Source organism: Giraffa tippelskirchi, chromosome 5, assembly GCF_054371585.1.
Source record: "Giraffa tippelskirchi isolate mGirTip1 chromosome 5, T2T-mGirTip1v1.2.pri, whole genome shotgun sequence".
Classification (NCBI taxonomy): domain Eukaryota; kingdom Metazoa; phylum Chordata; class Mammalia; order Artiodactyla; family Giraffidae; genus Giraffa; species Giraffa tippelskirchi.
Window position 1 is genome coordinate 153937560 of NC_137279.1, and position 13102 is coordinate 153950661.

At 39.0% G+C, this 13102-nt stretch overlaps 1 protein-coding gene across 21 annotated transcripts in view; it reads right to left on the reverse strand.

Annotated features, from left to right (window-relative positions):
• The window catches only part of SGIP1 (SH3GL interacting endocytic adaptor 1), a 233782-nt gene that overhangs the window by 106284 nt on the left and 114396 nt on the right, over positions 1 to 13102 (reverse strand). For all 21 annotated transcript variants that reach the window (XM_081490832.1, XM_081490827.1, XM_081490816.1 and 18 more), the window contains 3 exons: positions 12567 to 12623; positions 7330 to 7384; positions 6450 to 6625 (listed from right to left, as the gene is read on the reverse strand). In XM_081490832.1, coding sequence (XP_081346958.1) covers positions 6450 to 6625; positions 7330 to 7384; positions 12567 to 12623 — 288 coding nt within the window. The remainder of the gene's footprint in view (positions 1 to 6449; positions 6626 to 7329; positions 7385 to 12566; positions 12624 to 13102) is intronic.

Consider the following 13102-nt stretch of genomic DNA (forward strand, 5'->3'; position numbering starts at 1 on the left):
ACTGTCCAAATCTCTTCAAATGAATTTGAGACTTGAGATACAGATACATTATAATCCCATGACTCTCAATGAAGAAGCAAAAGTTATCTTAAAATATGTATATACAAGTATAGATAAATAAATAAATGCATACATACATACATACATACATAATAATGTGATGGTTAATTTTATGTCAACTTGGCTGGCTATCAGGTATCCAAGTTAGACATTATTTCTGGGTGTGTTATGAGGGTGTTTCCAGATAAGATTAGCATTTGGGTAGCATTTGAACTGGTGGACTCAGAAAAGTACATAGCTCTCCCTATGTGAGTCAGCATCATCTAATCTATTGAGGGTCTAAAGAGAAAAAAGGCGGAAGGAAGGAGGAATTCACCCTGTTTTTCTGCCTCATCATTCGTGCTGGGACATCTCTTCTCATCTTGCACCCTAAGATTGGAATTTACACTGTTAGCTCTTCTGGTTCTCAGGCCTTAAGACTGAAATGAATTATACCACCAGCTTTCCTGGGCCTCCAGCTTGTGGACAGCATATTGTGGGACTTAGCCTCCATAATCATGTGAAGCCAATTTGTTACAACAGATCTACTATCTATTATCTCTCTATCTATCACATATATACATCTATCTATCACATATACTAGAGAAGGAAATGGCAACTCATTCCAGTATTCTTGCCTAGAGAATCCCATGGACAGAGAAGCCTGGCAGGATACAGTTCATGGGTCACAAGAGTTGGACATGACTTCGCGACTAGGCCACCATCACATATACACATATATGCTGTTAGTTCTATTTCTCTGGAGAATCCTGAATAATAACCTAGTAATAAAGAAACAAACAACTGCAAAGTACTAATTATGCACCAAGAACTGTTCCTAGGATATTCTGTGTGCTTTCTCCATTCACTCATTTATCAAATAACTATCTTCATGCCCAATATGTGCCATGTACTGTGCTAAGCACAGGGGACAAAAAAATCAAAGAATGTTTGATCCTGCCAGAGACCAACAATAATCTGCAGAAAAACTGCATAAGGACTATTATTATCCTTCAGTTCAGTTCAGTCACTCAGTTGTGTCTGAATGTTTACAATCCCATGGACCGCAGCGTGCCAGGCTTCCTTGTTCATCACCAACTCTCGGAGCTTGCTCAAACTCATGTCCATCGAATTGGTGATGCCATCCAACCATCTCATCCTCTGTCATCCCCTTCTCCTCTCCTGCCTTCAATGAGTCAGTTCTTCGCATCAGGTGGCCAAAGTATTGGAGTTTCAGCTTCAGCATCAGTCCTTCCAATGAATATTCAGGACTGATTTCCTTTAGGAATGACTGGTTTGATCTCCTTGCAGTCCAAGGGACCCTTAAGAGTCTTCTCCAACACCACAGTTTGAAAGAATCAATTCTTCGGCGCTCAGTTTTCTTTATAGTTCAACTCTCACATCCATACATGACTACTGGAAAATCCATAGCTTTGACTAGATGGACCTTTGTTGGCAAAGTAGTGTCTCTGCTTTTTTTTTTTTTTATTATCCTTCCTTTACAGAAAAGGAAATATAATCTCAGAACAATTATGGGGCTCATCTAAGTTTACACAGGTAGAACATTGCAGACCTGGGCCTGCTGTTTGGACACCTGCTTTTTCAGTTATTATATGCCTACCTCCTAAGATTCTATAAGAAATTATTTAAACAAATGGCCACAAAACACTTGGAAGAGAAGGTGGTAACCCTAGGTGCCAAAATGTGCCGTGTAGATTTGCCTCCAGAAGGGTGTTATACACAGCTGTTAGGAGTGCCATTGGCAGACAGTCTTTATCTGTCAACACTTCAGTGTCTGACACAGCTGCAGAGAGCCACCTTGGCCAAGGTCATGCCCCTTCTTAGCCAGCCCATATTGAAGCACTGATTGATGTAGCAGTATAACGGTTATTCATCTCAGCCCAACTTAGAAAAACTGTGAAGGGTCATTCTAGCTCAAGAGTTCCCCAGATGATTAGCTGAGGCTGTTGCTGGACATGCAAAACAGCTTACCTCCACCCTCTGCCCACCCTATCCCTCAGTACTGAGCCCAGTATCTTGCACACTAAACTTGGAGTTGGAGATAATAGGCTTTATGGAAAACCTGTTGAGAAAAGGAGGGACTCTGTCTTTTTGGACAGTCTGATCCCTTGGATTGAATTCTGTCCAGTCCTCCAAAGAGCACAACTATAACATGAACCAAAGTTATACAGAGACAACATTTGGGTTTAATTTGAGTTTAACACATTTTTCTCAATGATGAAGCCATCCTTCTCAAAAAGCAGTGAACTCTGTAAGATAGAGGGAGCACTATTACGGTTGGAGGAATCTGTATCAATCACATAAATGGATATTTAACAGAGATTGGTATTTTTTAGTCCTGCTGCTGGCTAGTATGTGGCATAACATCACTGGTATTTAGAAATCAGTGATTAGAAATCTTTAAAAGGAAATTTCCTCATTTCAATAGGTTTGGGGAATAATTTAAGATAGATGGAAAAATCCCATTTCCCATTACTCTGAGATTATTTAAGATAAAGCAACACAGAAACTGTGTCCATGTCTACCAGTATCCATTTACTCCTTTGTTTTTTAATAACAGAGCCTGGGATTTTAGCTGGATATATGTGTATCTGGGCTTCCCAGGTGGCTCAGTGGTAAAGAATCCACCTGCCAGTGCAGGAGATGGCAAGAGATGTGGATTTGATCCTTGAGTTGGGAAGAGTCCCTGGAGGAGCAAATGGCAACCTACTCCAGTATTCTTTCCTAGAGAATTCCATGGTCAAAGGAGCTTGGTGGGCTACAGTCCATCCTGCTTTGACTTTAATGTGGAATAGAAATAAAGCATCTATTCTGTTTAAGCCATGACTATTAATATTTTGGTTTCTGGTGAAGCAGATCTACCAATATTCTAACTCATACATATCCCTAATTCAAAACTAATTGAATCCCTAATTCAAAACTGGGTGATTATCCTTCTTTACCCTATTAGTATAATATCTTAGGGCTTCCCTGGTAGCTCAGATGGCAAAGAATATGCCTGCAAGGCAGGAGATCTGGGTTCGATCTCTCGAGAAGGGAATGGCAACCTACTCCAGTATTCCCTTGTCTGGAGAATTCCATGGACAGAGGAGCCTGGTGGGCTACAGTCCATGAGGTCACGATAAGTTGGACATGACTGAGTGACTAACGCTTTCATGATATCCTATTAGGAGATCACAACATGAGAAGAATAGATATTAGCATCTTTTGATTGTGAGTTGCATCTTCCTCTCTCTCTCTCTTTTTTTTTTTTGTGCTCTGCCTTGTCCTGGTCCATATTAAAACTTGGTTTCTATATAAAAATCAAGGGCCAAGGTAAGATCTGGACTGGAACTATGTTTATTTGTCAATATAGTTGGATTTTTGCTAGCAGCTAAAACCCTGATTTTTTATGTTGCTGAAGTTTTCTTTTTTTGGGAGGAGTAATTTTCATATAGGTTTGTTTATATTGTATATACAAATAGATATATATGATTCATTCATACATCCATTCATTCATTTTATTCATTTATCAAGTCATTTGACAATGAAGTATATATAGTAAACCTATCCAAATAAAGTGAAAATAAATTCATAATAGGAGATATCAAATGGGTTACAACTCATTACTACATATTTACAGGTAGATGAAAAGAAGAAGTGAAACACAACCTTGTCTTAAAATTCTTCAAAAGAAATAGAAATCAGAAATTCAACATCAGCCATTGTTGTGAATCCTACCATTTTCTTTAACTCTATCAGTGTAACAATTGATGCTTTTGTGGCATTAGAACCGATGCCTAAAAGAAATATTCTGATATATCATTAATCGGTGTAGGTCTTATTTCTCTTTTTGTACCTGAATTAAGTGTAGATGTATGAACATTTGATTGCGTGGCTGGAAACATCTAAAGTTGTACAAAACATTGCTCATTTTTATCCTGGCACTAACTGGATTTCAGAAGGTTATTTCCATTTATCCAGTTCTGGAGATAAAGTTCTATTTATGTCCTTTGTGAAATATACCTATTTTTCATTATGGATTATCTAGATGATGACAAGGATTCTAAAGGCAAGAATATCTTTCCAGTTTTAATCTCTCTTTATAGTTATGTTTATCTAGAAACATGCTGATTTTTCCCTAAAGTAGCAATCACAGCTCATTTTCTTACACTAACTGTCAAAAATCACAGATACTTGGGAATCATAGTGATGACAGAGGTAGGTTCTCACATTAGAGGGAGCTGGCTGGGAATGCCAGGGCAGTAGTGGTGGTGGGGGAGGGTGTCCCAGGCTTTCTTGGTTTGTGGGGCTACTGGTTTGCCTAACCCTGGGATTACTTTCTCTGGATGTCTCAATTTAGTTTTCACACCGTTTCTCTATTTTTGTCAGTATTAACCACATCATGTCAATGTCTCACTTTAAAAACAGGTGTTGGAAAGAGCTCAGAGTGACAGCCACTCTCCTTGCTATACCCTTAGCAACATATGCAGTGGGAGGAATAGCTACCAGATGACTTGAGTAGGCATATTCTTTTTTTTTTTTTTTAAATTGGAGTATAGTTGCTTTACAATGTTGTGTTAGTTTCTGCTGTACAACAAAGTGAATCAGATATATGAAGAGATATTCTTTTTGATGGAAAGGATTTCTTCTATTAGATTCAACCAGCTTTCAGAAAATATATACCACATGCCTGGATATTTCTAATAAGTTTTATTTCATGTAAATTTGTTCACTGAATTCCATGAACTTGCCTTCTTACACTTATCCAGGTAGCTCCCCAATGCCCACTGTCTATTACACCCTAAACAGAAGTAAATATAAATTGATTTCAATCATTTAAATAAAATTTTACAATTAATAAAAATATTTTAGTAAGTAAAAAATGATTTTAAAGATGTCAACTGAAAAGTGAAACTGCACATTTAAAATGTCCTTGTTACTACAAATTGCTTATATTACAGACCACTATGTGAGTTTAAAATTTGTACCTTCCATTACAGAAGGGAAAGAAAACTAATATATATCATGACTCCCTTTTCAAGAAGACATCTTAAGATGGCAAGTGAGTATATGATTAAAAATTATCTGAAATATTATTTGCTGTGGTTGATTACTATTAGCAATCGTTAGTTGACTCTAACAGCAGTGGTAAAGGCCATTATAAGCACTAAAGAAAGCATCATTAGAGATTTTATCCATCCCAGGCAGGCATCCAAAGGATGGGTGATTACAACTCCTATAGAAATGTTAGTTGATATATTCCAGAAGCATAGAAAAAATGGTCCAGCATTTATTAACTATCTCATTCATGGGAAATGCTGCTGGGAGATCACATCTCTCTAAAGAAGATGCCAAGAAGCTAAGAATATATTAGCTCCTAGTATAAGAGCCTTCGTCTGCTCTTCACAGTTATTTTTAGAAAACAATTGCAGCATTTATCAAGCACTATAGAGAAAACCCACTCCAGTACTCTTGCCTGGAAAATCCTATGGACAGAGGAGCCTGGTAGGCTGCAGTCCATGGGGTCACTAAGGGTTGGACACGACTGAGTGACTTCACTTTCACTTTTCACTTTCATGCATTGCAGAAGGAAATGGCAACCCACTCCAGTGTTCTTGCCTGGAGAATCCCAGGGAAGGGGGAGCCTGGTGGGCTGCCGTCTGTGGGGTCGCAGAGTCGGACACGACTGAAGCAACTTAGCAGCAGCAGCAGCAGCATAGAGAAAACACTGTAAATGTTGGAACTCAGAATGCAGCTAGAGAAATTAGTAGATGAGAATTGGAAAAGAAGTATAAATTGCAGAAAAATACCAATTTGATTAATATAAATAAGGCATATCTGTATTTGGGGTGCCTATATAGAGTCTTTAAGACAATTTGATAATAAAATACAATGAAGCTTGTGAGTTTTAACATCTTTTTAGACTATGGTTTATTATATTAGATTAATATTTTTTTTTTGAAGCATTGGCAATGAAAAGGATTTTTCCCTAAAGAAAGCAATCTCCTTGGTTTTCTTTCCACGAGTTTTTATGTGTTGCATCATAAAATAAGACATTAAAATGTGGTTTTAAAAATTGTTGTTAGTAAATATGTAAACTTTATATTGTTTTTAATTGTTTCAGAAGTAAGTCTGGATAATGGTTGTTATTTTTTCCTCCTTTGAAAAATGCTTGCAGGAACACATCAAAAACAAATGTGATCCCACTTTGAAAAGCACAAAAACTGCAATATAAAATAAGCATAATTTTCCATAGCTAGAATGAGCTGTTTCAGGTTTATAGAGTTCATAAAATCATGATCATATGCAGCTTTCAGCTTAAAGAGTTTCTGATCTACTTAATATATATGGGCAGAGCACAGCTGTCAGTCCAACCTCACCAAAGCTAGAAATAAAAAGCCACTCACCACTGGTGATGGGGAAAGTGCAATGTTGCCTATTGATGCCTTCAGTTCATCTACAGTTGCAGCGTTCTTAAGGATGTCTTTAGCTTGCAATGGCTTAATCTTGATATTAAACTTCTTGTGTGATTCTTCTTCCTCTTCTGATTCGCTCGAAGAATAAAAGTGTTTTCCTTTGGTAGGTAGAACACAGTTAAAGATGCATAACTCTGTCCTTCCTACTCAGAGGCAATGGTGAGTATGAGACAAGAGTGACTGCGCAAAGAGGCAGCAGGAGCACACTTGGGTGGCAGAAAATCAAAGCAAAACAAAAATCAAAGTGTAAAGCAGGGAAGAGTCAGAATTTATCCACCTTTTCTTGGAACATGATTAAGGATGGCAAATTTCAAGGAGCAATGGTTACAAAGTCCATCATGTGCGTCACACTCGGCACTCATAGTTATAGGCCCATGGGAACTTCCTCTTACCATAGGAGACAGGAAGGCCACGCTGTGAAGGATTTGTGATGACTTTTTGTGCTTCAGAGTGTGACCTGCTCTGACCAGAGATGGTTTGTGGGGAAAGCACAAGTCAGAGCTATCTCCCAGCCACCATAAGTAGTGTTATCATATCAGATTTTAGAAGAAAACCCAGCACCCACAATTTGCACAATGGTTTTTCAGCACAATTTTTCTCTTTCTCCTCTCTCTCTTTTCTATGAATAGATTAAGGCAAAGTGCCTGCTTGTTAGTGATCAGGCTGTTCTCTGTGCTGTTTATTCATCTCTAATACTAACGACAACAGGACTTGAGAAGCTTGGGTTTTGGCACTTTTGCAAATCCTAAATTGATCATCCTGCTTTTTGAAAGCAAATGGAAATTAAGATTAAAATATAAAGAAAGGATATAGCCGGGTTCCTCAGGTCTGATGCTGTAGCCTTCTTCATCCAGCTCAGGGGAATTCTATAAAATACAAGTGCACATTAAACAATCATTGACCTGACAATGGTTACTTATTCACATTCCTTCAAGAGTCATCTAGTTAAGGATATAGACGTGCCTCTTGTTTTGAATGCTATGTGTTTATAAATTTACTCAAGGATATTTGGAGAGTCTTCCTATTGGGAAAATAAAGTAGAAGTCAGTTGTCAATGAAAGAAAATGCTCAAAGAGAATGTATCATGCATTTCCTATAAGCCAAGGATTATACTAAGCAACACGGTGGGGATATAACATGCAAATTATCTTTTGTCTATATTCTCGTAGTCAAAAGTTCAAAAAAAGGGCAAAACACAAAATATTACTGATAAGAGTCTGAAAGGAAAGGAAATTTGTGAGATCTGGAAGAATCAGGGAGTCTCTGTGTGCCTTTTGGGTCAGACGGAGAGGAGAGGGGAGTCCGTGGTGAGGAAGAGATTGTACCGAGACACCAAGGCAGGATTGGACAGTATGATTCTCATGGTGAAAGGGAGAGTGAGATGAAGATGACAGGACTGGAGAGGAAGCTCTAATGGGGGAGGAAGACCATGGAAAAGAAGACTGGGGTGGGGGGAGGGCAACATTCTAGGAGAAAAGTCTGGACTTGACATGGCTACTGCAGCTTCTCAATTAGGGTGGGACATGCTGAAAGCTTCCCTGCTGGTTCAGACAGTAAAGAATTTGTCGGCAATGTGGGAGACCTGGGTTCATTCCTGGGGTTAGAAGATCCCCTGGAGGAGGGCATGGCAACCCACTCCAGTATTCTTGCCCGGAGAATCCCCATGGACAAGGAGTCTGGCAGGCTACGTCCATGGGGTCACGAAGAGTCGATCACGACTGAGTGACTAAGCACAGCACTTGCTGACAGCAGAATCATAAGGTGTTGAAAATATGCTTCGGATAGACTGAGGACAGAAGAGACTGGAGAAAGGAAAACTAACTCATGATACTTGCAATAATTCAGGTGAGATGTGCTAAGAAGGACCAGTTGTTAGTTTTGGGAAGGGATGAATCGAGGACATTTGGAAGGACAGATTGTGAGTTCTCAGTCACAGATTGGTCATGGGAGAAAAAGGAGAGGAAATGTTCAAGAAGATTCCAAGATTTCTTCCATCAAATCCTGGGAGTACTCCTGGCTGAACTCATTCTAACAGGAGGCAACTAACATTTTTAGGAAAAAGATAAGAAAGATAAAAGTCTGCATGACTGGGATTAGTGTTGTCATATTTTAGTTCCTATTATATGGTAAGTACCGTGACCTACATTTTATTTCACTGACTCTTCATAGCAATCATGTGTGTGTGTGTGTGTGCGTGCGCATGCGTGTGTGTGTTAGTTGCTCAGTTGTGTCCGGCTCTTTGTGACTTCATGGGCTGTAGCCCACCAGGCTCCTCTGTCCATGGAATTCTCCAGGCAAGAATACTGGAGTGGGTAGCCATTTGATCCTCCAGGAGATCTTCCCTACCCAGAGATCAAACCTGGGTCTCCTGCACTGCAGGTGGATTCTTTACCGTCTGAGCCACCGGGGAAGCCTCATAGCAATCATACATGGAAAGAATCATCCCATCCACCAGGGAGGAAACTAAGAGAAATCAGATGCCATTTCTCTAGGAAATACATATAGCAAATGACAGACCTGGGTCTTGATCCCAGGTGTTTTGAGACTAAACTCTGTGCTTGAGAAGGGAAGAGGGGGCAGAGTTCAAAGGTAGCCTCCTGAAGTTGAGGTCATAGGACCATTAGAAAGAGGAAAGAGCTGGAGAGAGAGATCTTGGAGTCACTGAAGCAACATATATGCCATGACCAGAGAGAAAAGAGGGCCTGAGTGCCATGGAAAAGCTGCCATTTATTGAGCATTTATTATCTCCCTTTTGTCCTTTCAGTACTCAAAGATAGTTTTGTTTTGTTTTTTTTTAAGTGCAAGAGTATTAGGGTTACTTTCCTGCTAAAAACCTGTCTCTGCCATTTTACTGCACTTAGAATAATAACCTAGCACCAATGTATAGCCCACAAGGCCCTGCCTGATTCTCACGGGGCCTTCTTCCCACTGTTGACATATGAGATTAGATCACTGTAAGCTTCTTCCCACTTCTGGGTCCTCATAAAGGTCCTTCTTTTCGCCTGAAAGTCTCTTTCCTCAAATATGAAGTCAGTTAAACCTTACTTAAACTTTAGAGCTTTGCTTAAAGGCCACATCCATCCCTAGGTCTTCCCTGCCAAAAACACAATGATATAGGCTATTAAGAATAAAACCTTTTTTATTACTTAAAGAAAGTGGAGTCTGGTGTATTAATATAATTATAGCCACAATTCCTATGACCTGAATAACTTTTAGGACTAAGCAAATTTGAGGGAAATTCTGCTTCCTTTAAACACTTACAAGTTGTTAAGGATAGCACTAAGGTTTAGAGTTGGATGGGGTATCAGAAATACTTGATGAATAATCAATAATAATTTTGCATTTTAATTATCATGCTTCTGTTTGCTTAGAGTATCCCATTCCTGTGCATTAAAGACTTCTTCAGTCAGTTCAGCCGCTCAGTCGTGTCTGACTCTGTGCGACCCCATGAACTACAGCACACCAGGTCTCCCTGCCCATCACCAACTCCTGGAGTCCACCCAAACCCAAATATAACAAAATTTTTGTTATAACAAAAATTTACAAAATCCTACAAAATACAACAAAATTATTTTTAGGTGAAAAAGTGCTAATTTTGAGAAAAAATTACCCTCCCTTAATATATTTAGTAACTTCCCTTATAATACTATTTATGAACAATTTGGATATGGGGTAAAATGCTGTGCTGTGCTTAGTCACTCAGTCATGTCCGACTCTTTGCAACTCCATGGACTGTAGCCTACAGGCATCTCTGTCCATGGGAATTCTCCAGGCAAGAATACTGGAGTGGGTTGCCATGCCCCCCTCCAGGGGATCTTCCCAACCCAGGGATCAAAGTCAAGTTTCCCCCATTGTTGGTGGATTCTTTACCATCTGAGACAACAGGGAAGCCCAAGAGTACTGGAGTGTGTAGCCTATTCCTTTTCCAGGGGTTCTTCTCAACCCAGGAATTGAATTGGGGTTTCCTGCATTGCAGGTGGATTCTTTACCCGCTGAGCTACCAGGGAAGCCCATGGGGTAACACAGGGGCTAGCATAGATCTAGGGAATTGAACTGCAGAAAATATAAAAAAGATCTCAACACTGGGAAACAGGTATAAGGGAAGACCAGGTGATAAGGTTAACAGAATGACATGTTCTGGAGTGTATGGGTGGCATGAATAATTGAATTTTCTTGAGATTCAGTTTTCCTTTCTATAAAATGCAGGTAATGTAGTATTCACCTTCTAAGGTGGTAAAAAACAGTGGCAGATTTTATTTTCTTGGGCTCCAAAATCACTGCAGATAGTTACTGCAGCTATGAAATTAAAAGATGCTCTCTCCTTGGAAGAAAAGCTATGACAAACATAGACAGTGTATTAAAAAGCAGAGACATCACTTTGCAGACAAAGGTCTGCATAGTCAAAGCTATGTTTTTTCCAGTAGTCATGTGTGGATGGGATAGTTAGACCATAAAGAAGGCTGAGCACCGAAGAAATGATTCTTTCAAACTGTGGTGCTGGAGAACACTCTTGAGAGTCCCTTGGACAGCAAGAACAAACCAGTCAATACTAAAGGAAATCAACCCTGAGTTGGAAGGACTGATGTTGAAGCTTCCAATACTTTGACCACCTGATTTGAAGAGCTGACTCATTGGAAAAGACCCTGATGCTGGGAAAGATTGAGGGCAGGAGGAGAAGGAGTCGAGAGAGGATGAGATGGTTGGATGGTATCACTGACTCAATGAACATGAGTTTGAGCAAACTTTGGGAGATAGTGAAGCAAAGGGAAGCCTGGCATGCTGCAGTCCATGGGGTCACAAAGAGTTGGACATGACTTAGTAACTGAACAACAAAAAGGTGATAAGAATTTAGTAGCATGTCATAATATGAACGGTGGTATTTTTTTAAAAAAATGAAATTCTTTTTATTAACAAATGTGCAAATGCATTAACATCAAGTTTAATTTTTATGAAAGAGGAGGTTGACAGTCACCTAAGGTGTAAGTACAAAGGCATTTTGTAGGAATTATGAATTTAGGCACTTGGTATACAATAAAAATGATTTTTGATGTGAATATGGCCTATATGTTTCCTATGATTAGAAATATAAGAGCAATTTTGTCCATCCTGTTGTGGTTGGTGAAGTGTGTGCTGATGAGGTTAACTGGCTACTGGGGGAATTATGAGGAGAGTTTAGGTCTCCACCAGGATTCACCCTCACTCCTCGGGAAGAAACAACTGATTGTCATTTGACTTGCAAAAAATCTGTACTATGAGGCTAGAATAATTATGATATGCTATGGTAGGAATATTTGTATTGCTCCCAAATTTATATGTTGAAATCCAAACCCTACGGTAATGGTATTAGGAAGTGAGGCCTTTGGGGGTGATTAAGTCACAAGGGAGGAGACTGCATGATTGGGATTAGTGCCCTTATAAAAGAGACCACAGTGCGGTTACAGTTTGAAGGTGCCTTCTATGAACCAGGAATTGGGCATTCAACCAGACTCTGAATCTGCTGGTATCATAATCTTGGACTTCCCAGGCTCCAAAACTGTTAGATATAAATATTTGTGTTTATAAGCCATTCAGTTTTTGGCATATTTGGTATAGCCACCTGAACAGACTAGGACATTGCAAAATCAAGGCCTAGACATGAACTAACTTGACTCAATACTCAAAGCTGCTTATCAATATAATTAGGACTGAACATCGAGAGCTAATATTTTAAAAAGTGTTTTTTGAACATGTATGACAGGCTAGGCAGGCTACTGAAATATTCTGCAAATAGTTAGCTCATTGAATCCTCTCAATAATGCTATAAAGTAACTACTGACTTCATTTATGGTGGCCAGCAAATAACCAAAGCCAAACATAGCTGTTCCGTGGAGGGGCCAGATCTCAAACTCAGGTTTAATAGACTCTAGTGCTTTTAGCCTCTATACCAGGCTAACTGTGACAGCACTTCCTAATGAGATGTTTCACTTATTTCTATGCTCTATTTTAAATATAAGCATGCCTCGACTCTTTTTCACACTGAAATATTTATGAAAACAATCTGATACTCACATATCTTTCCCAATCAATTTCTGCATAAAATCCATTTGGTGCTCCATTGCTTTTCTTCTGTAATAAATTTGAAAATACATTTAGAAGAGAAACATTTGAATTAATAAAAAAGAAACAAAGAAAACTTGTCTTATCTGCATTTAGCAAGAGCTATCAAAATCCAGCACTGGAAAGACACATTAGAGCAGCCTATTAAGCAACCACATTGGTGTAACTGGATGGTAAATTGAGTTGCCATGACACTGCCTAAAAGAACTTACACACTTACTTCACGAAAGACTGTAGGATATGCATAGGGATATTAACAACTAGCTACTCAAATGTTATATAATTACTAAAGAATCAGCAGCCCTTATGTATTATTTAATCCTCTATACCTCAGAGGATATAACCATATGTATTCAATATGTACATATTTAAATAGAAATATTTTGACCCATGTTATTCTCATACACAGTTGTTTCCAACATATCCAGAGAATATTCATCCAAGTCATTAATTCTTCTTCTTTCAGCTTTTCTAACACTGACTCAAGT